The 22,475-nt window shown below is 53.6% G+C and overlaps 1 protein-coding gene across 1 annotated transcript in view; it reads right to left on the minus strand.

The window, feature by feature from the left end:
- Positions 1 to 11,822: 11,822 nt before the first annotated feature.
- Ovol1 (ovo-like zinc finger 1) overlaps positions 11,823 to 22,475 on the minus strand; it is an 11,188-nt gene continuing 535 nt past the window's right edge. Inside the window, exons 2-4 of the mRNA XM_013020971.1 lie at positions 16,283 to 16,500; positions 14,253 to 14,442; positions 11,823 to 13,971 (exon numbers count right to left, since the gene is read on the minus strand). Of these exons, the coding sequence (XP_012876425.1) occupies positions 13,676 to 13,971; positions 14,253 to 14,442; positions 16,283 to 16,500 (704 nt within the window). The 3' untranslated portion in view covers positions 11,823 to 13,675. The remainder of the gene's footprint in view (positions 13,972 to 14,252; positions 14,443 to 16,282; positions 16,501 to 22,475) is intronic.

Genomic DNA, 22,475 nt, shown 5'->3' on the forward strand with positions numbered 1-22,475 from the left:
TGGTGGTCTTGGTGTCCCCAGTGGGACGGGGTACTTCTCTACACTGCCATTCAGTGGCTGTCTCTCTCTCTCTTTCTCTCTCTCTCTTTTTTTTTGTCTGTCATAGGGCTTGAATTCTGGGCCTGGGTGCTGTCCCTCAGCTCTTCAGCTCAAGGCTAGCACTTTACCACTTGAGCCACAGTGCCACTTCTGGCTTTTTTTGTTTATGTGGTGCTGAGGAATCGAACCCAGGACCTCATGTATGCCAGGCAAGCGCTCTACCACTGAGCCACCTTCCCAGCCCCAGTGGCTATCTCTTGTCTACATCTTGTCAACAGATGGTCTTCCCTGGGCTTAAAATCTGGCATGGAGAGGTGGCTTCCACCGGCAGGTGTCTTGCGTAGGAAGAGCCACTCAGTAAGATGTGTGCAGGATCTAGTGGTAGAGGAAGTCAGACAAGAGGAGACAGAAACTGAGGGTATAGGAGAGGAAGAGAAATTAACACAATTCTGAAAAAGCACAAACGGAGGTAAGATAAAAGGAAAGAGAAGGGGGTATTCAAGAAAAGAAAGCAGAAAAGAATGAAGATTATGCTGAATGCTAGTGGCTCACGCCTATAAATCCTAGCTGCTCAGGAGGCTGAGATCTAAGTATCATGGTTTGAAGCCAACCTGGCCAGGAAAGTTCCATGAGAGTCTTATCTCCAATTAACCACCAAAAAGCTGAGCTGGGGCTCAAGTGGTGGAGTGCCAGCCTTGAGCAAAAATGCTAAGGGAGAATGCCCAAGCCCAGAGTTCAAGACCCAAGACTAGCACCAAAAAAGAAGAAGAAGAATGAGTCTCTAACAAGATCAGTATTTAAGGAGCTTGTTATGATGAATTCATTTCATCCAGGTAGACTGAAGAAAGCAGTAGTCTTCAAAGGTGTTTGGAGTCATACAATATGAAAGCCCAGAGAGGGACTGTAAGAACTAGCTGAGCAGCAATGAACAAGAGGGGCTTATGATTCATGAGCACGCGTCCCCGCCTCGTGTGGGGTGGGGACTCATCTAACCAGAATCGCTGCCCAGCCTCTCCCAGTCTCCTCCTAGATGACAAGCTGTGACATCTTGGTCCACCCAACTCAGCCCCAAGCATTTTGCAAAAACATCAGTATAAACAAGTACAGGTGAGGGAGGTCACCAGCATTTTGTGTCGTTTTTTTTTTCTCTCACATTCCTCAAAAGATCTCAGAAGTCATTGAACACCATCCTTTGAGCTCAGAGTTTTCTTTTCTTTTTTTTTTGGTCCGGTTGTGGGGCCTGAACTCTGGGCCTGGGCGCTGTCCCTCAGCTTTTCAGCTCAAGGCTAGCGCTCTACCACTTGAGCCACAGCGCTACTTCCGGCTTTTTTCTTTTTGCTTATGTGGTGCTGAGGAATCGAACCCAGGGCCTCAGGCATGCAAGGCAAGTGCTCTACTACTGAGCTACCTTCCCAGCCCTTCAGTTTTCTTTTACATTCTATCACTGTGGACTGGGAAATTCAAATGTTTGTCTGAACTGTATGGAAAAATTGCCTCTCACCCTACAATATGTCCACCCTTCTTAGCAGCCAGCACAAGCTTTTGTGTCAAAGTTAAAAAAAGAATGTCAGGGCTGGGAATACGACTTAGTTGTAGAGTGCTTGCCTAGCATGAAGGAAGCCCTGGGTTTGATTTCTCAGTACTATATACACAGAAAAAGCCAAAAGTGGCACTGTGGCTCAAGTGGTAGAGTGCTAGCATTGAGCAAAAAAAAAGACTCAGGGACAATACAGGCCCTGAGTTCAAGGCCCAGGACTGGCAGAAAAAAGAAAAAAAAAATGTCATTGATGGTTTACACCTGTAATCCTAGCTGTTTAGGAGTCTCAGATCTGATGGTTACAGTTTGAAGCCAGCCAGCACAGGAAGAGTCCATGAGATTCTTAGCTCCAATCAACCAGCTAAAAGCCCGAAGTGGAGGTATGGTTCAAATGATAGATTGCTACTCTTGAGTGAAAAGGTTAAGGGAGATTGCCTAGGCCCTAAATTCAAGCCCTAGTACTGCCACCCAGAACAAACACAATGAATCTCATTAACTACTACATCAACATCTATTTAGGGTTTTATACCTTCTAAAGCAACACATTATCCTATTTAATCCTCACAATAATCCTGCTTTACTGGTGTTCTAGTTTATATTTTCTTCCTCAGAGTCAACTAGTAGACCTCAATTGTAAACCCAGCATCCTCTGATTCAAATCCTTTCTATTTTCTATACAATGTCAGACCTCCTACCCTCAACTTTAGAGCAACATCAAGGACAGAATTCCTGGACATCTTCTCCCAATTTGTCCTCTCTGCCTTCTAGTCATTCATTCCTGTTCATGCTACTTCCTTTTTTTTTTTAATTGTGAAAATACTGTACAGAGGAGTTACAATTACATGGGCAGGATAATGAGTACATTTCTTATAAAGCATTATTGCCTCCTCCTTCGTTTCCCCTTCCTATCCCTTCTGATCTCCCCTCCACCCCCCCCATGTTACTTTTTTAATTGTTTGGTGGAGAAGAATCTCTAGTTCTCAGTGAAGAATGTAATGGAAAACAAAGGATTTTAATATTTCCTTTGCTAAAGAGTCTTTCTTTTCTTTTCTTTTCTTTCTTTTTTTTTTTTTGGGTCCGGTCGTGGGGCCTGAACTCTGGGTCTGGGCTCTTCAGCTCAAGGCTATCGCTCTACCACTTGAGCCACAGCGCCACTTCCGGCTTTTTTCTTTTTGCTTATGTGGTGCTGAGGAATCGAACCCAGGGCCTCAGGCATGGAAGGCAAGCACTCTACCACTGAGCCACCTTCCCAGCCCCTAAAGAGTCTTTCAAAATCAATAAAAATGGTGTGTGTATGTGTGTGTGTGTGTGAATACTGAAGCTGGAACTCAGGGCCTAGGCACTATCCCTGAGCCTCTTTGTGCTCAAGGGTAGCACTCTACCACTTGAGCCACAGCGCCACTTCTGGTTTTCTTTTTTTTTTTTGGTCGGTCGTGGGGCTTGAACTCTGGTATCCCTCAGCTCTTCAGCTCAAGGCGAGCGCTCTACCACTTTATCTACAGTGCCACTTCCGGTTTTCTGGTGGTTTATTGGAGATAGGAGTCTCACGGTCTTTCCTGCCCGGACTGGCTTTGAACCTTGATCCTCAGATCTCAGCCTCCTGAGTAGCTAGGATTACAAGCATGAGCCATCAGCGTCCGGCCCACTTCTGGTTTTCTGGTAATTTATTGGAGGTAAAAGACTCACAGCCTTTCCTGCCTGGGCTGTCTTAAAACCACAATCCTCAGATCTCAGCCTCCTGAGTAGCAAGGATTACAAGTGTGAGCCACTGGTGCTTGGCATACTTCCAGCTTTTTTGTGGGTAGTTTATTGGAGATAAAGATTCTCATGGAATTTCCTGCCCAGGCTGGCTTTGAAACCCAATCTTCAGATCTCAGCCTCCTGAGTAGCTAGGATTATAGGCATGAGCTGCCAGGGCCCAGCCAAAACTTCTTTTTATTTAGTTATAAAAGCAATGTGAGAATATTATACTTACTTTTCTGTGTGTGTGTGCGTGTGTGCCCCTGTGCACGTGTGCATGGGCACATGTGTGCGTGTGTACTCTGGTACTGGGGCTTGAACTCAGGGCCTGAGTGCTGTCCCTTAGCTTTGTCACTCTGCCAGTTGAGCCATAGCTCCACTTCCAGCTTTAAAAAAAAAAATAATTATTATAAAGGTTATATACAGAGGAGGAGTTACAGTTATATAAGTCAGGTAAAGAGTGCGTGTCTTTTTAGAGAATGTCACCCCTTCCCTTGATCTCTCTCCCAGTGACTTCTCCCATCCCCACCCACATATTGTATAGTTCATTTTCAACATAGTGTCCAGAGAGTATCATTGCTGCATTTGTTCACCCTTTGTCCCTCCCAAAGACAGATAAATGAACAAACAATACAAAAAGAAAAGAAAAACAGCAGCAAAGAAAAAAAAAAGACCTCTTGTTTCCATTTCCTGGAGTTCAATAAATATTTTATATGGTCAGATAGGCACAACAGACATATTGTGGGCCTCCCCTAAGAATGCCCTCCTTTGGCACTTCTATCTTTTTTGTGGTTAATTGGAGATAAGAATCTCATGGACTTTTTTTTTTAACCATGCTGGACTGAGTCCTCAGCTCTCAGCCTCCTAAGCAGCTGGGATTACAGGCATGAGGCACTGGTGCCTGCTTTACCGGGATTTCCTAAAACTTATCACCTCCTTCTCCTGACACCAGCTGCGCCCCCAGAGGTGAGAAAAGGAAACCCCAGACCCTTTTAGAACTTTCTAGGAGAAAGTGGAGGAAGAACAAAGGTTTAGGGGTTTTCATTTGGAGGGAAGCCCTCTCATTGGGGGTGGCAGCAAACCCTGTCATGGCAAGAACAGACCCCACCCCCACCCCCACCCCCTCTGTAGGCCACTCTTGCTTCTGTGAAGGGGCCTAAGTGGCAGGGTTGTGCTGGCATGGGCAGCTGGCTGCCAGCCTGCCCTCCTCCTCCTGAGTCTCAGGCGGGTCCGCTCCTTTGCCCTGTTATTACCGCTGGCAGATTGTTTGTGCCGCTGGCAGAAGCACGCAAGTCCTTCCAGTTCTCCTGCTCTCCTTCTGCAGCTCATCCGCTGCTGCGCGTGGGGAGGGGGAAGCGCCCGGGCCTGTTACCTGGAGGCCCCAGGGGTGGGGGAGGCAGGGAGAGGCCCAGGCCAGGCGGCAGCCGGCTGGACTGGCCAAGCTGAGGACCGGATGAGTTTCTTATAGGACTGGAAAACTGGGACTATAGGGAGGAGGTGAGCGGATGCTAGGGCAGGTGCTGGAGTTGGTGTCAGCACTCAGGTGACTTTGGAATGTCCTGACCCACTCTGGAGTGGCGGCGTGGCTTTCCTGCCCTGCCTCTGCTTCACACAGGAGCACCCCAACCACAGCGGTGGCTGTGATTTGAGCCCTCGTGGCATCCAGGCGGGCCGCTGGCCTCCTGGGCCAGGTCTCTGGCTTTTGTCTTGCCAATGGGCTTAAGGGTGACCACAATCTCCTGTGTGTTCTGGAGAGGACTACCACATTCTAGAGGGAGCACACACACATTCTCCTTGCTGCTTGACTGGGCCTTCACCTCTTTAGGGCCCGCGGTTCCACGTACAATACACCAGATGGGTGGTAGGTGGGGTTCCTACCACCTGTCCCTGTTCCTCCTCTCCCTTTTTTTCCTCTCTGTCAATATGGGGTGAGTTCTGGGAGCTTGAGAACTTTCTGTGTGAGACTAGATTCCATGGAGGGCTTCATCACTGACCTGGGCAGCTAGCCCTGTCTGCTGGCCCTGCTCTCACTGCCTGGGGGCTGTCCCCTCCACTCTGCAGGCAGGCCTGAATTGTTTCCCCCACTGGAACTGAATTTCTGGGGACTTGGTCTTTCCTTTGGACCCCCAAAGCCTCTGCATATCTGGCATCAGAAAAGAAATGCAGGACAGAATAGGAAGGCTGAGCGGGCACCAGTGGCGCACACCTATAACCTAGCCACTCAGGAGGCTGAGATCGGAGGATTGTGGTTCAATGCCAGCCCAGGCAGGAAAGTCTATAAGACTCTTATTTCCAATTAACCATCAGAAAACTGGAAGTGGCGCTGTGGCTTAAGTGGTAGAGCCCTTGTCTTGAGCTGAAGAGCTGAGGGACAGCGCCCAGGCCCAGAGTTTAAGCCCCACAATCGACAAAACAAAACAAAACCAAAAAAACAAACAATAGGAAGGCTCTCTCAGGTCACAGTCGTGGAGGGTTGAAGGGACAAGACTCAAATCTGAGTCTTGGCTTCCCGCAATAGCTGTACGACCTTGAGCAAGACAGTTCAGTGGACTGAGCCTCAGTTTCTTTGTCTAAAAATAGCCTCCATAATAGCTACCTCGGAGAGCTGTTGTGAGAATTAGAGGTGATGTCAGAGAGAAGCACAGCACACCACTGCCCGGCGCGTAGTAGCTTAATGAGTGGAAGCGATGATTAACTGTGGTTATTAGAGTGTTCAGATATTTGCCTAAAGCAAAGTCTTAATCCAAGAACTCAGGTTTGTGGCAAGTGACACACAGCCTCTCAGTGCCCAGGATCACCTCTTGATTTAGTCTTACACCTTAGTGTTGGGGCCCTTCTGTTCTGTAGAATGGAAAGTCCTTCTGGGGGAGAAACTAGCAGTGGAGGGCAGCAACCTAGACACAGTAGCACTCGCTTACTCTCTGTCGTGAGCAGTGCCTTGTGTGTGTGTGTGTGTGTGTGTGTGTGTGTGTGTGTGTGTGAGCAGTGCCTTGTGTGTGTGTGTGTGTGTGTACCACCAGTACTGGGTGCTGTCCCTTAGCTTTTTTTGCTCAAGGTTTGTGCTCTAGCACTTGAGTTGCAGCTCTACAATTTTTTTTTTCTTTTTTGGTGGTTAATTAGAGATAAGAGTCTCACAGACTTTCCTGCCTGGGCTGGCTTTGAACCAAAGTCCTCAGATATCAGCCACCCGAGTAGCTAGGATTACAGGCTTGAGCCCCCAGTGCTTGGCTTTGTGTTTCCTTTTTGTGGGGGGATGAAGGTGGGATAGAGATGGGAGAGAGGCACCTCAAATCTGCAGTTGGGAGTGATATTGAAGCCCACATACATCTGTCTGTATTTGCCATTGGACAGAATACACAGTGACGTGGCTCCTAGCCATCACATTTTAAGATTCCTGGCTTATTTTATTCTGTTTCTTGTTGGTGTGTATGTGCCAGTACTCGGGCTTGAGCTCATGGATTCTTCTCTCTCAGCTATTTTCTGCCCATGGCTGGTGTTCTACCACTAGAGCCATGGCTCCTGTTCATGCTGTTGTTATGCTAGTTAATTGGAGAGTCTTTGAGATTGGTTTGAGAGTCTCTCAGGCTGGTTTTTAAATTGTGATCCTCAGATCTCAGCCCCCTGAGTGGCTGTGATTATAGGCATGAGACACCAGCACCTGGCTCGGTCTTTTTTGTTATTGTTGTTGTTGTTGGTCACAGGGCTTGAACTGAGGGCCTGGGTGTTGACCCTGAGCTCTTTTGCTCACTTTGAGCCACAGCTCCACTTCCAGTTTTTAGGTGGTTAATTGGAGATGAGTCTCACAGACTTTCCTGTCTGGGCTGGCTTCGAACTGCTATCCTCAGATCCCAGTCACTTGAGCAGCTAGGATAATAGGCATGAGCCAACAGTGCCTGGTTCGGTCCTTATTTTTAAATTAAAGTTTATCATAGATACATGTTGGGGGGGCACCACGGACTATACATAGCCCATTCAGTACTAAACATAGTCTCAGGCATTTACCAGGGGTATTGGAATAGATACCTTGGCAATACAGGGGTGGGTGGGTGATGACTGTAGACAAGGAGAAATGGTGAGGAGTGAGAAATCAGCCACTGGCCTCCCGGCCCTTATGTACCTGCCTCACCCTGCCCAAATTTCCACGTGTGACCCACCCCACCCTCAAGAGCTGGTCCTGCCTTGCCCCCCTTTCCCATGCTTCCAGCCTAGTGTCCACAGATGAGGCCCAAGGGGAGCTACAGGAAAAGGGGGCATGTGAGGCAAAGCCCAGGGCAAAGTGATGGGTCAGAGGAGCTAACAGCTCCACCCCGTCAGCCTGGGGCAGGACTGCTAGTGTCAAAACAAACTCTAGGAAAGTTGGGAAGGGGCCAACAGAGGGTGAAGGAAGCAGGTCCGGTGTGTTTGTTTGTTTTGTTGTTGTTTTTTTGGGTCCAGTTGTGGGGCCTGAACTCTGGGCCTGGGCGCTGTCCCTCAGCTCTTCAGCTCAAGGCTAGCGCTCTACCACTTGAGCCACAGCGCCACTTCCGGCTTTTTTTTCTTGCTTATGTGGTGCTGAGGAATCAAACCCAGGGCCTCTGGCATGCAAGGCAAGCGCTCTACCACTGAGCCACCTTCCCAGCCCAGCAGGTCCGGTTTGGACAAAAGAGTGGGACTTCTTGGCCAGGTGGCCACCTTGGCCCCAGGGGGTAGACGCAGAGGATGGGCATGGAAAGCTCCTTCCCACTACATGCCAGAGCTTTATCACCCCCAAAGCCAGAGTCAGGTACAGCTTTGCAATGGGCCTCACACTGCTGTCTTTTCATCCAATTACCCAGTTTTTGCCCAGCATGGCACTTTGGTTCATCTCTATAGGATTTTGTGGGTGGAAGAGCCTTGGAGATTATATGACCAGTGTACAGTCCCAGGACGGAGACCCTATAGTGATTGCTGCCAGCGGCTCCCCACGCTTACTTGGATAGCATCCCCCCCCCCCCCCAGTCAGGCCACTGGCTCCTCCCTCTGGTGGTAGAGCTGTGTCAGGGCTTGGAAGGGTCTTCTGCTCCCTCAGAGGGAGTTTGCACTCCTGTATCTGTCGCCTCTTGCTCCTGGGGTCTATAGAAGAAACCAGCTGGAGAACTTGTCTTCTACCTCAGGCCTCTGCCTCGGCGGCCTGCCTTCCTCTCCTTTGGGCGCATCTCCCCAGCCTCTGTCCTCATCCCCGTCCTCATCCCTGTCCTGGGCCCTGCTCAGCTGTCAGTTGTTTCTCAAAGGATTCTATTGAGATTGGGATCTAGAGACTCTGCAGAGTATAAAGGAATTTTATTTTATTTATTTTTTTGTTGGTTGTGGGGCTTGAACTCTGGGCCTGGGTGCTGTCCCTCAGCTCTTCAGCTCAAGGCAAGCGCTATACCACTTGAGCCACAGTGCCATTTCTGGTTTTCTGAGTGGTTTATTGGAGATAAGAGTCTCACGGAGTTTCTTGCTCAGGCTGGCTTTGAACCGTGATCCTGAGATCTTAGCCTCCTGAGTAGCTAGGATTACAGGCATGAGCTACCGACGCCTGGCTATTTGTGTGTGTGTGTGTGTGTGTGTGTGTGTGTGTGTGTGTGTGTTCGCGCTTGTGCCAATATTGGAGATTCATGCTCTTATGTAGCTTTTTCACTTAAGGCTGGTGCTATACCACTTGAGCCTTAACTTCATTTCACTTTTTTTTTCCTGTTTGAGCTGGCTTTTAACCCATGATCCTCAGCTAGGATTACAGATATAAGCCACTCGTGTAGGATTCCAACCACGCCTCTTGATTCAAGCCTGGCTCTTTCCAGTCACCTGCTGACCCTACAGGACTTGCTGGAAGTGAAGAGCCGTGACTAGTAGAGCCCACACTTGGATCACTGAGGCTGCATTTGCTCTTTTTGAGGGGGTAGGAAGGGGGCACCCACATCTCGATGTTGATGTGTTAAACTTCAACTAAAACCAGTCAATGGTTTTACCACTCTATTTTGTTCTAATTATAAAAATAACCTATGCTCACTGTAAAATAAATTAGAAAAGACATTTAAATTTAGGGCATAGTTTCAAGAATATTCCCTGGCTCTCCTGCTTTGTTTTGGGAAGAACAATAGGAGTCTGAGCCATTCCCCACCCACACCAGGCCTCTCAGAAGCTGGTTTTGTTATCAGTCCTTAAGGCCCCCAGGAAAGACTCCCAGAATGCCTGTGGCTGAACCCGGCAGGCTGGGGATTGGTGGTGAGTCTGTTTTATTGTTGTCATGCTCCAATCATCCGCCAGCTCTGCAAGTCCTGCTGTGCTCTGGGAGCTTTCTGTGTCCTGTTCATCCTGGCCTCCTCTGAGACACCCCACATCCCATCCTGAATCCCCAGGCTGGAACCCCACCTTCGCCAAGACGCCTTTGTTCTTTCACAAGCAAAGGACTCCTTTAGGGGTTCCCTGGTGCTTGTGGTCTGGCCACACCATTTGTCCTTAGTTACATATTGACTTAGGCTAATCTCTTCTCTCTTCCGCGCCTGGGCCTATTGCCAGTCAGCTGGAGCTCTCTTACCTGCTCTTTCCCCCAGCACTTACTTACCTTCTAGACCCTACCATCCAGGAACCTGAAGGTGCCTGAGCTGTGTGAATACTCACTGTCTCCTCAATGCTGCTGGGGAGTTAGTGGGGGGGGGTCCTGCCCTGAGCTCATCTGAGAAGCTGGGACCACAGAGATTCAAAGGAGCCCCAGGACCCTGCTTCCCTGGCCCCCGGGACTCTCTTCCCAAAGTTGACAAGATTAGGTTTTGTACCCCTTAGATGTGTAAAATGGAAGTTAAGTTGAGCTTGGTGTGTGTTGGGGGGGGTCCTCTAGAGAAAGCAATCCTCTCTGGTGGCCAGGGCTCTGTCCAGTACTCAGGTTCCTCATAGTGAGCCCGAGGTTACAACAGTGCTTTGCTCTCTCTTCACAGTGCCCAGCGCCAGCCCCCTTGCACCCCCCAGGATGTACGCCAATGGCCCTAGCCTGGAAGCTCTCCTCCTCCTCCTCCTCCTTCTCCTCTTCCTCCTCCTCCTGCTCATCCATCTGGCAGGGGCATGATGGAGGGATCCTGGACCAGGGTCCTCTGTGGTCAAGTCTCCCAGAATGATTCTACTTCGGTGATGGGCAAGGCCAGGTAATCTCCCACTTACATTCTAGTGTGAATACATAGAGGTGCCTTCTGGGTCCTCTCCTGGTTGTCTAGTGGCTGCGTGCAGTGCATCTGAGCATAATATCTGAGCCAAACAGGCTGGTTGCTTTCCCAGCTCCTCTCCTAGTTGGTTGTAAGGCTGTCTTCTAAGCATGGAGGTAAGAACAGCACCAGCAGCTGAGTGCTGGTGGTTCACAGCTGTAATCCTAGCTACTCAGGAGGCTGAGATATGAGGATTGCGGTTCAAAGCCAGCCCAGGCAGAAAAGTCCATGTGAGACTCTTATTTCCACTTAACCACTAGAAAACCAGAAGTGGCGCTGTGCCTCAAAGCGGTAAAGTGCTAGCTTTGAGCAGAGCAGAAAAGCTCAAGGACAGTGACTGCCAAAACAAAAGACCCAGCACTGGCCTCAGGTGGCTAGAGAATACTGAACTGCTCTGCAGAAGCACCTTCAGGAGCGCCTGGCACAGACCAGCATGGTGTGTGGTGAGGCATCGCTAGGTGTCTTAACTGCAATTGATACGTATTGTGCCCTATTTTTGGGAATGTGACTTCCCTTCTTTGGTTTAATCCTGGCAGTGTTGGGAAGAGAGACTGACACCCTTCTTAGGGCCCCAAGTGACTGAGGAGATGAAGGCTGCTGGCATCTCAGGACACTTGCTGAGCACTGGCTGAGGAGGGGGTATGTGTTCCTCTGCTGCTGCCGCCTTAAACAGCAGGCTGGAGCCGGACACTGATGGCTAATGTCTGTACTGTAATTCTAGCTACTCAGGAAACTGAGATCTGAGGATCTCGGATCAAAGCCAGCCTGGGCATAAAAGTCCTTGGGAGACTCTTATCTCTAATAAACCACTCAAAATCCAGAAGTGGCGCTGTGGCTCAAACCCTACAACCAACAACAAAAAATAGACTGGACCAGGGTTAGCAGGCTCTGACTGACGGAGGCCCGGCAGGTCATATCATCCAGCTGCGTCAGGTTCTTGTCTTAAGCCCAGTGGTAACCATGAAAGGGAAATGTTTGGATACTGGGGCTTGAATTCAGGACCTTGGTGTTTACCCCTTAGCTGTTTTGCTCAAGGCTAGCACTCTACTACTTGAGACATAGCTTCCCTTGTGACTTTTTGGTAATGATTGTAGATAAGAATCTCACGGACTTTTTTACCCAGGCTGGCTTTGAACTGTGATGCTCAGCTCTCAGCCTCCTGAATTAGGATTACAGACAGTTGTTTTGATGGGTTTTGTTTCCCTATGGGTGTGATAATGGTGTGGTAGTGAAAGAGACCCAAGACAACACAACCCTCCCCTAAAATACAGAAAACATTAGCGATCTGATTTTAATTGTTGGAGGGAAAGTTATAAAATAAGACAGATACAACACAGAGCCTCACAGCTGTCTCAGTGAGCACAGGGGTACAGAAATGTACAGAAATGTAAACACAAACAGAGCTTTGGGATAACCTGTAGGACTTTGAGAATACAGCAACTCCCCAGACAATTAAAGCAAAATGAAAACAAGCCTTCAGAGTGGGTCTATACAATAGTTCAGATACAGAACAAGAAGCCTCCTCCCTCTAGGGTCAGTCTGAGGTTGGGGCCACAGTGGGGTCTGTGCCGCACACCGGGTCTTCTGGGTGGGGGATGCCTCTGCTGGGTCCGAGGGGGCTTGGTTGCCACACTAGGTGGCCATCTGGTGAGTCTGGCTCGCTGACTCTCCCGCAGGCTGGCTAGATGTAGCTCCAGGTCTCTCTCCTTTGACCCACAAGACACACCCCCACTTTGACCTACAACCTCATTCCCCGTTATCAACAGGCCTCCTCACCACACCATGGGAGAACACCTCCCTCCGAGGAGAGAACCAGAACAGCTGCTCAAAATCCCAGCCATGTGCCAAACAGCCAGCCACGGGGAAATCTTGTTAACCTCCTCTTCTCCCTCTAGACATTTCTGATGTTATTATCCACCACCACCACCCCTTGCCCCCCTTTTTTTCTGCTGTTCTAGGGTTTCTGACTCATCCAGAAGAGGACCAGCCCTCCAGCTCGGTCCTGTACTCGCCTGGTGTTTCAGGCAGCAGACTCAGTGTTAAAGACTTGCCATCCACCTGGCTGACCCCTAATGCCCCAGCGGGACCCGCCCTCAGCCTCAGACACGGTGAGTTGTCCATCAGGAGTGCACAGGCTCACCAGGACAGGAAACCTGGGGCCTCATGAAGGAGAGAGGGCTGGGGAGGGAGGAGCAGGAGAGGTGAGGCTCTGTCCAGCAGAAGAGGAAGGACAGAAGGAGTGTTCCACCCTCAGTGTGGGGCTGTTGGAAGGTCTCTGGTTGGATGTTCAAAGATCAGGGGGGTGGGTTGGCACAGCCACCCCAGAGCCAAGGCACAGAGGAGGTTTGAAATGTCCAGGATAAATAGAACCACAGGGGGCGGGGGTGGAGAAAAACCAGCTCCAACCCTCTCTTAAAAATAATCGCCATGGGCACCAAAAATATATTAATATCTGTACATTTGTCATCTTTACAAAAAAGGAAATAAAACCTCCTTGGCACCTTGTGGTTGGTTTAAGAATGAGGTGATATGCCGAGAGGCCACGTGTGTGCACCCCCATGCACAGGAATACACATGCGTGGGAACCCACATACAATGAGGAAAAACAGAGGACACATGTAGCTGCTTGGGCACACACGCGCGCACACACACGCGCACACGCGTGCACACACACACACACACACATACACAGAGCTGTGCAAACGTGTGCCTCTTTGTCAGAAGGGCAGAGCCCTCCGGAACCCTGAGCATTAGAACCTGCTGCTGCCAGCCTCCCCCACTGCTGTTTGCAAGGGTGCTCTTGACTCACTGTCCACAGGGACCCGGGCTCTGCAAAAGGGCATCAGGGTCCCCTCTGGTCTTTCTCCTTTGGGGAGGAAGTCCTGCTACAAGGAGGCAGTGCTGGGCTTGCTTGGCCTCACCCCTGCCCAGACATTCCCATGTCTTCCCACACTCAGAGCAGCCTCTGTCCATAAGTCAAACATGGAGGAAGGAGCACCATCAATGGTAGGCTTGCGTGATCAGGGGGTGCCTTGTGGGAGCCCAAGGCCCAGGGGCTCTGGTCCTGATCACTGGTATTTGGGCAAGAGGCCATGGGAGGATGGGTTGGCTGGGTAGCAGAGAGGTGCCCCTGGCCCCTCTGGGATCACCCCGGCCTGGGTACTCAGAGGTGGGGGCCGCCCTGCAGCAGGGAGGTGACGGTGTTCTGCAGGGCCACGGCCACCTTCTTGGAGGTCTTGCGCAGCAGCGGGCTGTCAGGGTGGTGCTCCTTCAGGTGCAGCACGTGGCCCTCCTGGCTCTCGGAGGTGCAGCCACACTCCTCACACACGTACAGCTTGGCCCGGCGCTCCTTGTACGCGTACTGCTGCTGCACCCCGTGGATCTTCTTGAGGTGAGACTCCAGGGAGCAGCGCTGCGTGAAGGCCTTGTCGCACAGGCTGCACTTGTATGGCCGCACACCTGCAGAGGACAGGGGCCGATGTCAGGGGGCCTTGGAGCCTGTCAGCAGTGTCCAGACACAGAAAGGTCAGGACACCCGCCTCTGGGGTAGAGGAGGGACAGATGAGGCCTAGTTAACACTCATTTCCCCAGTGAGCCTCGAGTCCCAAGTCCTCATCTGTGAACCCAGGAGGCTGTGCGCCCTCCTAGGCCCCATACCAAGGAGGCTGCTGGCAGCCTCCCACTTGAACCTGTCCAGGTAGGTCTGGGGGGCTCCCTCCTGGCCACAGGCCTCCACATACCAGTGTGGGTTCGGACATGTCTCTTGAGGTCAAAGGTGTCGTTGAAGCCCTTCCCGCAGTAGGTGCACAGGTGCCTCTTGACATCATTGTGGCACTTCATGTGGCGGTTCAGCATGCGTTGGTAGGTGAAGGTCTTCTGGCAGATGTGGCAGGTGAAGAGGTCTCCATTGGGACTGTCCCCCAGGGTCACCTGTGGGTGAAGACAGTTGTTTGGTTTTTTTGTGTGTTGGCACTGGTACTTGAACTCAGGGCCTTAGCTTTTTCTGCTCAAGGCTGGTGCTCTACCAGTGGAGCCACAGCTCTATTTCTGGATTTTTGCTGGTTAACTGGAAATAAGAGTCGGGTGGACTTTCCTGCCTGGGCTGGCTTCGAATCTCAGTCCTCAGATCTCAGCCTCCTGAGTTGCTAGGATTACAGGCATGAGCCACTGGCCCCCACAAGGACAGTATTGTGACAGATATCCAGAACCCCTGTGATGGTGGGCTGGCAGGGAAGGAGGACACATGCCAGCCCCTAGCAGAGGCCCTCCATGCCCAGAGCCTATGCTGTCTGCTAAGAGAGAGGCAGTATGCGGGTGGGAAGAAACCCTTGGGTCTTTCATCCAGCTTCCTTTCCCCACATCTCTTTCTGAGGCTGCTACCTAAGCCTTCCTTAACCATTGAGAGCTGTGGCTTGAATGGTCATAAGTGGCTATGCATCTGCGCTGTGGCTGGGTCTCCCTCTGAGATTCCCGTGCCTTGCACAGTTTCCTCTGCCCTTTGAGACAGGGAAGAAGTCCACACTATGGTCCCTGTGGTGGCCTCCCGGGCTGTGACTTCCCTGAGCTGGCCTCCATCCAGGTCTGATTGCCAGGGCGTGGTGTGCTCCCTTTTGCCATTCTCTTGCCTAGGATTTTTTTTTTAACGACAGGAAATTTCAATATCATGGGCCTGTGCCTGCTACTCAGTGAGAATCTTATTCTGCCACCTTTCTCCTTTACCTGAAGCAAGTCCCAGGAGCTACCAGATCTCCCGCCAAGTGTGCTGCTCTGTGTGGCCAAGCACAGGACAAACTGAATGGCTGGCCCAGGGAGACACACCTCTGTTCACACCCAGAGGTGGCCTTGCTCTGTGGGGGGCCCTGTCATTGGCCATTCCTGAATTCCAGCTTCCTCATGCAGCTAGCTAAGACTCTGTGGGTCAGACTCGGTGCTCTGACTCCTTGGCTGCCCTGCTCCAGGTTCTTCCCCCTATGCACAGGGATGTGAAAGGCAGGGGAGGGCTGTCGGGTGGGGGGGTGAGGGATAGAAAGTCAGGAGGGCTCTGGCTGGCTGTCACTAACTATGGAGCATGTCCCCTGTGCTTACAGCACACGTGACCCCTGTAGGTAGGAGGGGAAGGGATAGTCTTCCTTGGGCCAGCTGACTGCAGTCTTTTGCACACGGGAGAGCTAGAGGAACACCCTTCCGCTAGGTCACTGCTGGCAGATGCCCTCAGGTCCTGGAGCAGTCAGGAGTGCCAACCCAGTCAGTCAGGGCAAGCCTGCTGCCAGCGTTCTCCATGGAAGCTGAGCATCTACACTCCTGCTGGGTATGGGGGAGGGGCAGGGGGCTGCCTGGCACACTGACAGGGCTGGAGATGGCACACCTGGGCAAGGTGGCCATGGCCACATGCCTCAAGGAACAGCTAACTGCCGCACCAACTCCAGACCTCATGCTCCCTGGGGTCCAGGCGGCAGCTGGGCTGGACTCCGCCATTACTGCTTTGCTCAGGACTTGTGTGTGAAGAGGTGTTTCTTCCCACGGCTCTGCTTGCCTCTTGTGGCACAAAATAAAACTGGATGCCCCACAGATGGGGACCCCCAGAGCGCGAGGTGTCTCACTGCAGACCTGCTTCTCCCCGGCCCTTCCCATGACAGCTAAGCTCTCTTCTCTGCCTCAGCCCAGGGCCCTGGTCCTCCCCGGCCTGTCTCGTGCTTTTGGACACTCTGTGTGGGCTGTGCGCCGGGTGCTGCCCACCTCTGGACCCTAGAGACAGTGGGAGAGCCATTACCTTCATCTTGGTGCGCAGGAAGCCCTGGTCTCTGATCTGTGGGTCTGTCAGGCGGCCCACATCTTCCGAGGGCAGCTGGGCCACCACACAGGGCCCAGGGGCCACAGTATAGCTGGAGTCACGAAGGCTCATGTCCAAAGCCAGGGGGCAGGAAGGAGGTTCAGCCACCGAAGGCTCTGGCTCCCGGTAGGGCTGTGGGGGGCAGAAGCCCAGGCTCACTGAGGAGAGAAGAGCAGCTAGGTGAGGGGTGTGGGGAGAAAAGAGGATTCCGTGCAGTGTCCGGAGGTGGCTGGAACCAGAAGCTTCTGTTCCTCCCCTTGCAGGCATGTGGGCAGAGCTGGGGGGGGGGGGAATGGAGCAGCCTTACCACACCTGCGCCTCCCTCCTGCCCCATTAAGGTAATTACAGGTGACGCCAGCCAAATGCCACTGCTGGCTGAGTAACTTGTGTCTTAGCGGAACTGGGAGGGCAAGGTGCCCTGCCAATTATGCCTGCACTGTCCGTGCGCCCCACCTCGGCCAGTCCCTCTGGATTCCAGGCCTGTCCTCACTTCTGTTGGGACAAAGGGCACCATGGGAGCTCTGGCCAGGGACAGCTCTCCTTGAGGCTTGCTCTGGCCACCAGAGGGTGCCGGGGTGGGGGGATCTAGGCCCCCATGTGCCTCCCCTTTGGGCAGAGGTAGCTATTAGCCTTTGGGGCCCTAGCCCTCCTGTACCCCTGGCCCATCAGGGCTCCGGCTGTCAGCTGGGGCTGGGCCCAGCTTGGTAGGCAAACAGGCCAGGTGGGTGGAGAGGGAGGAGGTCAGGGCGCAGCAGGTGGATGCTGCCCACCCTGCGCTTGCGCAAGCCTCCCCTGGGGACCGCTGTGTGCCGCCACGCACTGGGGCTGGGCTCCCTCGGGCAGTGCACACCGATACCTGGCAGCCCTTTGGCAAGGCCGCTCCCCTCGGCACACACCTCATACTAAGCGGGCCAGGGAAGCTTGGCTGCAGACCCTGCGCCCCAGGTCCTGACATGAAAGAAACAGCGGCACCCAGGCAACAGGTCTCAAAGCCAACAGAGCCGGGCCCAACGGTCTCAAGCGTTCAACCACAATTTCAGATCATCAGTCCAACCTGGGCTCTAACTCTGTATTGGAACCAAGAAGCAAGGGGGCATTTCCCAAGCTTCAGAAGGACAAAAGAGGGACGTGGGCAGAAAGGCTGATTCAGAGGGACCTGGGGGGTGGGGGTGGGGGAGGGTGGATTTGTAATGTCAGCGCCCCCCCCCCACCAGGGTCAGGCTCTCCCCTCACCTCCTGTCCCTGGCTAAACAGGGCCAAAGAGGATGTGATCGTGGAGGAAGGGTGAGTGGGGAACACTGCAGTTTCGGGGAACAACCCAGCTTTCGCCCCCTCAAAACACAACAAAGGTCTGACAAGAGAAGAATGCGCCTGCGTGCCGCCCAGAACCCGTTCTGCTGGCGCTGGCGTCCGTCTGACCGGGGACTTTAATGAGCCACCTCATTCCAGGGTTGATTCACCACACCTGGACCCAGCCTGGCCCCTGAGCTGGCACCCCACCTCTCTCTGAGGGCCCAGCTCTTAGCCATGCTTTGTGAGACCTGGGTACCCTGGTAAACGGCAAGGGGACCTGACCTAGGCGGGGGGGGGGGGGGGGGGGGCGGGCTGGCTCTGGTGCCCACTTACCAGCCAATGGTGAAACCTTGGCTCAAAGTCCCAAATGGAGGAAAATTCCCTGTTCTTAGCCTAGGTGGAAGCACACGGGCCTCTACCCTTGTCTGTCATTTAGTGGGATTGTGTGAGTGAGGTGGCCCAAAGCTGAGCGTGGTCATGCAGACTGGCCGTGGCAGTAGGTCATTCAGTCTGAGCTCGGGACGAGCTGTCACCCTGGGCTCTGCAGCTCCATGAGAGGAGGCTGGGGGGTGGGGGGTGGGGTCGGGGGGCAGGTCTAAGGACCCACGCCTTATTCGTTGGAGAGGAATCTCCTGCTGGCCTGTCTGTCTCTGCCTTCCCACAAAACCCTGGAAAGGCTGCTGTTGAGGACAAGGTGTACGTACGCTCCCTGTGCTGCCTCTGCCCCGAGCGAGGGGCTCGAGAGGCTGCTAGGGTGGGGAGGTTTCCTTCACCCCAGAAGCCCTGTCAGACCTGTCTCCCTGCCACCCCCGCGTGTCCCTGCCGGGCCGCACGCACAAGGAGTGTGCATCGGTGTGTCATCCGCTGGTCCTGAGTGGCAGGAGGCAGGAGGTAGAACTGGTTGGGCCCTGCTGGTGCTGCTCCGTCTCCTAATTAGACGTTTCCGGTAAGGTGGTGGCCACTGTGACCGCTCATCCCCTGCCCACAGCTATGGAGTGACAAGGCTAGCCCAGCCAGCCTTCTCCCTCCTTCCCCTCCCCCTCCTCCTCCTCTCTCTAGAGTCTGCTGGGTTTCCTCCAGCTGGCTCTTGGCTCAGCCACTGTCCAGTGCCTGGTCCTACCTTAGACAGGCCAGGGCTCTGGGGACAATACAGCAAGTCTCCTGAGTCCCTAGCTGACCACCTGGGTTCTGGAGTGGAGGTCCATTCTAATGTGTGTGTGTGTGTTATGAAGTCACAACCTCAGCTAGTGGGCACAGGTGGCCTCCTGTCTTAGCCTATTGCTCTCCTGTTTAGTGCCAGATTCTTCTTTAGAGCAATAAACTTGGTCCCATTTCCTGATGTTTTTCATTCAGCATCCAAAACAAAGTTAGAATTTGTCCCTTCACCCCGGCACCTGGCCCTCAAGCTGCAGGAGCTGTACTGAGTCTCCTTTGCAGCTCCCACCTGCACAGGTCTGAGTGCCCGGAGGGGACAGAGAACCAGCACCAGCATTGGCCAGACTTCACTCTCTGAGGCCGCTTGTTTTCTGGGACAGACAGTCTGGCCACTTCTGCCTCAGGACACCCTCGTTCAGACAGTTTAGTGGCTTAAGTGGTCATGCCCCATGGGACAGGAAAGAGTCCCAGCTGGTCCACTGCTGGCATGCCTTCCGTCCCCGTGTACTGGCTGACGTCCCTCTCCCAGCCTCACTGCCTCACTCCCTGGAGCGATGACTATCGAGTCCTCCGTCACTGTCCCACGCTCCCAGCCACCGCTGCAATACTCAGTGGAGGCCCTGTATCTCCACATCCTCCCCCCCCCCCTGCCAAGTCCCGTGAGGAGGGCACATCTGACTTCCTGGGTTACTCCTACCCAGCCTGGAAACATCCACCAAATCCCCACACAAGCCAGCAGCAGAGCCTGGCTGGACGGCATTACAGAAGGAAAGCCCGGCTGGCCTCTGGGGCTTGTGGGGTGGGATCAGTGGCATAGGGGAGACTCAGAGTAGGGATGTGGGGTTGGGAGTGTGGCTTCATGGTAGAGTGCTTGCCTAGCAGGCATGAAGCCCTGGGTTTGGATCCTCAGTACCACATACACTGAAAAAGCCAGAAGTGATGCTGTGGCTCAAGTGTAGAGTGCTAGCCTTGAGCAAAAGAAGCTCAGGGGCAGTGCCCAGACCCTGAGTTCAAGCCTCAGGACTAGCAAAAAAAAAAAAAAGGGGGAGGTGGTGTCTGGAGTTTGGAAGGTCTGTAGGATGATCTTGGAGTTCCAGCTTTCAGGCTGGGTACAGGCTGTGTCCAAGTGCCTTGCCTTAAGACTCAGTCTCAAAACCAGTTACTTGCTGTTTCTGGAGCTTTTCCCAGCCAAGACATGGAATTTACCCATAGGTACAGGGGCCTGCTTCATCCTCAGGGAGCCAGCAAACCCCTCACCCCCCAACCTCGCCTTACTCCATACGGACACAATCAAGGAGAGAAGCCCACACGGGGAGAGGAGAGGCCAGCCCGGCCATCCTAACCAGTGGGACACTTCCCTCAGTCTGTCCTCTAGCCTGGGCTGTCCCCTCCACTTTGGGAGGACAGCAGGGTTGAAGGAGTCTCCTCTGCGAGGGCAACCTCTAGAATTTTATATGCAAAAGGCTGGTGCGATTGTGAGTTACAGCTGCCAGGTCAGGCCCAACACCTTTAGTACAGTCCAACCGTCTTCCTTCAGGAGGGGTCCCCGTGATGCCTTGAGGGTCTCAGAGGGCCTTGGTGGGAAGGACAGAACTCACATGCTCCCACCATGTTCCCCGGCCCTCCCAGTGCGAAAGCGGGAATGGGGTCAGTGCTCAACCAGTCAGTGTGCCAGGGTTCTGTGAGGAGGGGTGACGGAAACGTGCTGGGCTGGCTCCCGGGGTCATGGTTGGCTGGTGATGGAATGGCCCAGCCAGGGGACAAGCCACCACAAAACACACCCCCTGCTCTCCAGCCATGAGGCACCCAAGCGTGGACGGAGGACGTTTCCTTTATTTCCAAAAAGGGTGGGAAAGCTCTCCAGTGGACGATGGGGGATTGAGGCAGGGGAAATGAAGTTCTGCAGTAACCCTTCACTTGACCCACGGGCTTCGTACCACACACATGGGAAATTCTTTTTTTTGGGGGGGGGTCCGGTTGTGGGGCCTGAACTCTGGGCCTGGGCGCTGTCCCTCAGCTCTTCAGCTTAAGGCTAGCGCTCTACCACTTGAGCCATAGTGCCACTTCCGGCTTTTTTTTCTTTTTATGTGGTGCTGGGGAATCGAACCCAGGGCCTCAGGCATGCAAGGCAAGCGCTCTACCACTGAGCCACCTTCCCAGCCCCACACATGGGAAATTCTTACCAGCTGTCCCGCACATGGGCAGGTTGGCTGGGTCCTGCCCTAGCCAGCACTTGTGTGTCCCCTCACCTGGGTAAGAGCAGCAGGGGACATGGACCACCCAAGGCCACCTCTGCACCTGACAGGATGGGTCCCAGGGGCACCAGAACTGGGGTGGTGAGGAAATCACTAGGACTCAAAGAAGTCAAGACTTGAACAAACGGAATTTCTTTGTCCTTCATAAAAGTCAACACATGATCTGGTACTGATTGGGATGTGAAATAAAACTAAAAATAACAGCACACCGAGCCTGGCTCAAGGCTCAGTTCACCTTTCACACAGTCCAAGTTCAGTTTATCAGATCCCAAGGAGCAGCTAAGCAGCAAGTCAAACACAGGTTGGGGAGGAGGCAGGAGCAGGGCAGGGGCTGCCGGCCTCCGTGGCTCTTCCGGAGGTGGAGCACTGGTCAGCTATGGTCAGCTAGCCAGGGTCCTTGGCAGGGAAGAACTAGAGTCCTGAGCCCACAGCTCAGGTGAAGAAGCACCCACTACTTCCCTTTTGGCCTCCCTTTTCTCTACTGGGGCCATCACAGCCTTCGGACCCATTCCTCCGTTTAAGGAGGCTGCCGAAGTGTGGCCCTATCCTCTTGGGAACACGTTTAAGTCAGTGACACTAGCCAAGCGATCCTGAAAGGCCAGGCCACTAAGAGCTCACCGTGACACATCTCCACTAGCATTTCCAAGAGGGAAACTGAGGCCAGAGGCTTCACAGAGCCCCTCACCCACTGCCCTCACTTCCCGACTTTCTTAAAGGCCTGGGCGGTGCCAGAGAGCCTGCGGATCAAGGGTCAAAGTCGGTTGGTTAATTACCACCTCTTCCCACCCCCACCCCCTCTTGGAGGCGCTGGGCAGCGCGCCCCCGCCCCACCCCCACCGCGGGGCAGCGCGGCCCAGGCACCGGCCGCCTCCACACCAAAAGAGCAGGATGGGGACCGAAAGCGCAGGAATGCCTAGAGGACACCGGAAGATGCAGCGGGTGGGGGTGTGTGATACAACGCGGGTTACTCATTCCAAGTGGACGCGGACGCTGTCAAGGCGTCTTCTCGAAATAAACTGGGCGCACCAGTTTCCGGGGGCCCGTCCCCGGCCGTGGGGTGCACTCCTGGGACCCTCTTCTCCCCCCCTCCCGGCGTCCTCGGCAAGGATGAAGGTGGGTAACGGAGGTGAGACCGGACCCCACGTTTGTCTCCAAGGGCAGGCTGGTGTAGCGGGCGCCGCTCGCCGTTCTCCTCCCCGTTCCCCCCTCCCCGCTCCCGGAATCGCGCCTCGCCGAGCGGGAGCCGCGCCCGCCCCCAGCCCCGATCGGACCCCTAGTGTGTGGGGGCTGATCTCCCCCCGGCGCCCCGGGGCCCCTCGCCCGCCCCCATCGACGTCCCCGCTTTCTGGATTTACGGTGTGAGGGCCGGAGGAGGGGGTCGCCGGGGGTGCCACACCCCGCTGCCTCCGCCCCCCGCCCCGTGCCCGGCG

The sequence above is a fragment of the Dipodomys ordii genome, unplaced genomic scaffold (genome assembly GCF_000151885.1).
Source record: "Dipodomys ordii isolate 6190 unplaced genomic scaffold, Dord_2.0 Scaffold54, whole genome shotgun sequence".
NCBI classification, from domain to species: Eukaryota; Metazoa; Chordata; class Mammalia; order Rodentia; family Heteromyidae; genus Dipodomys; species Dipodomys ordii.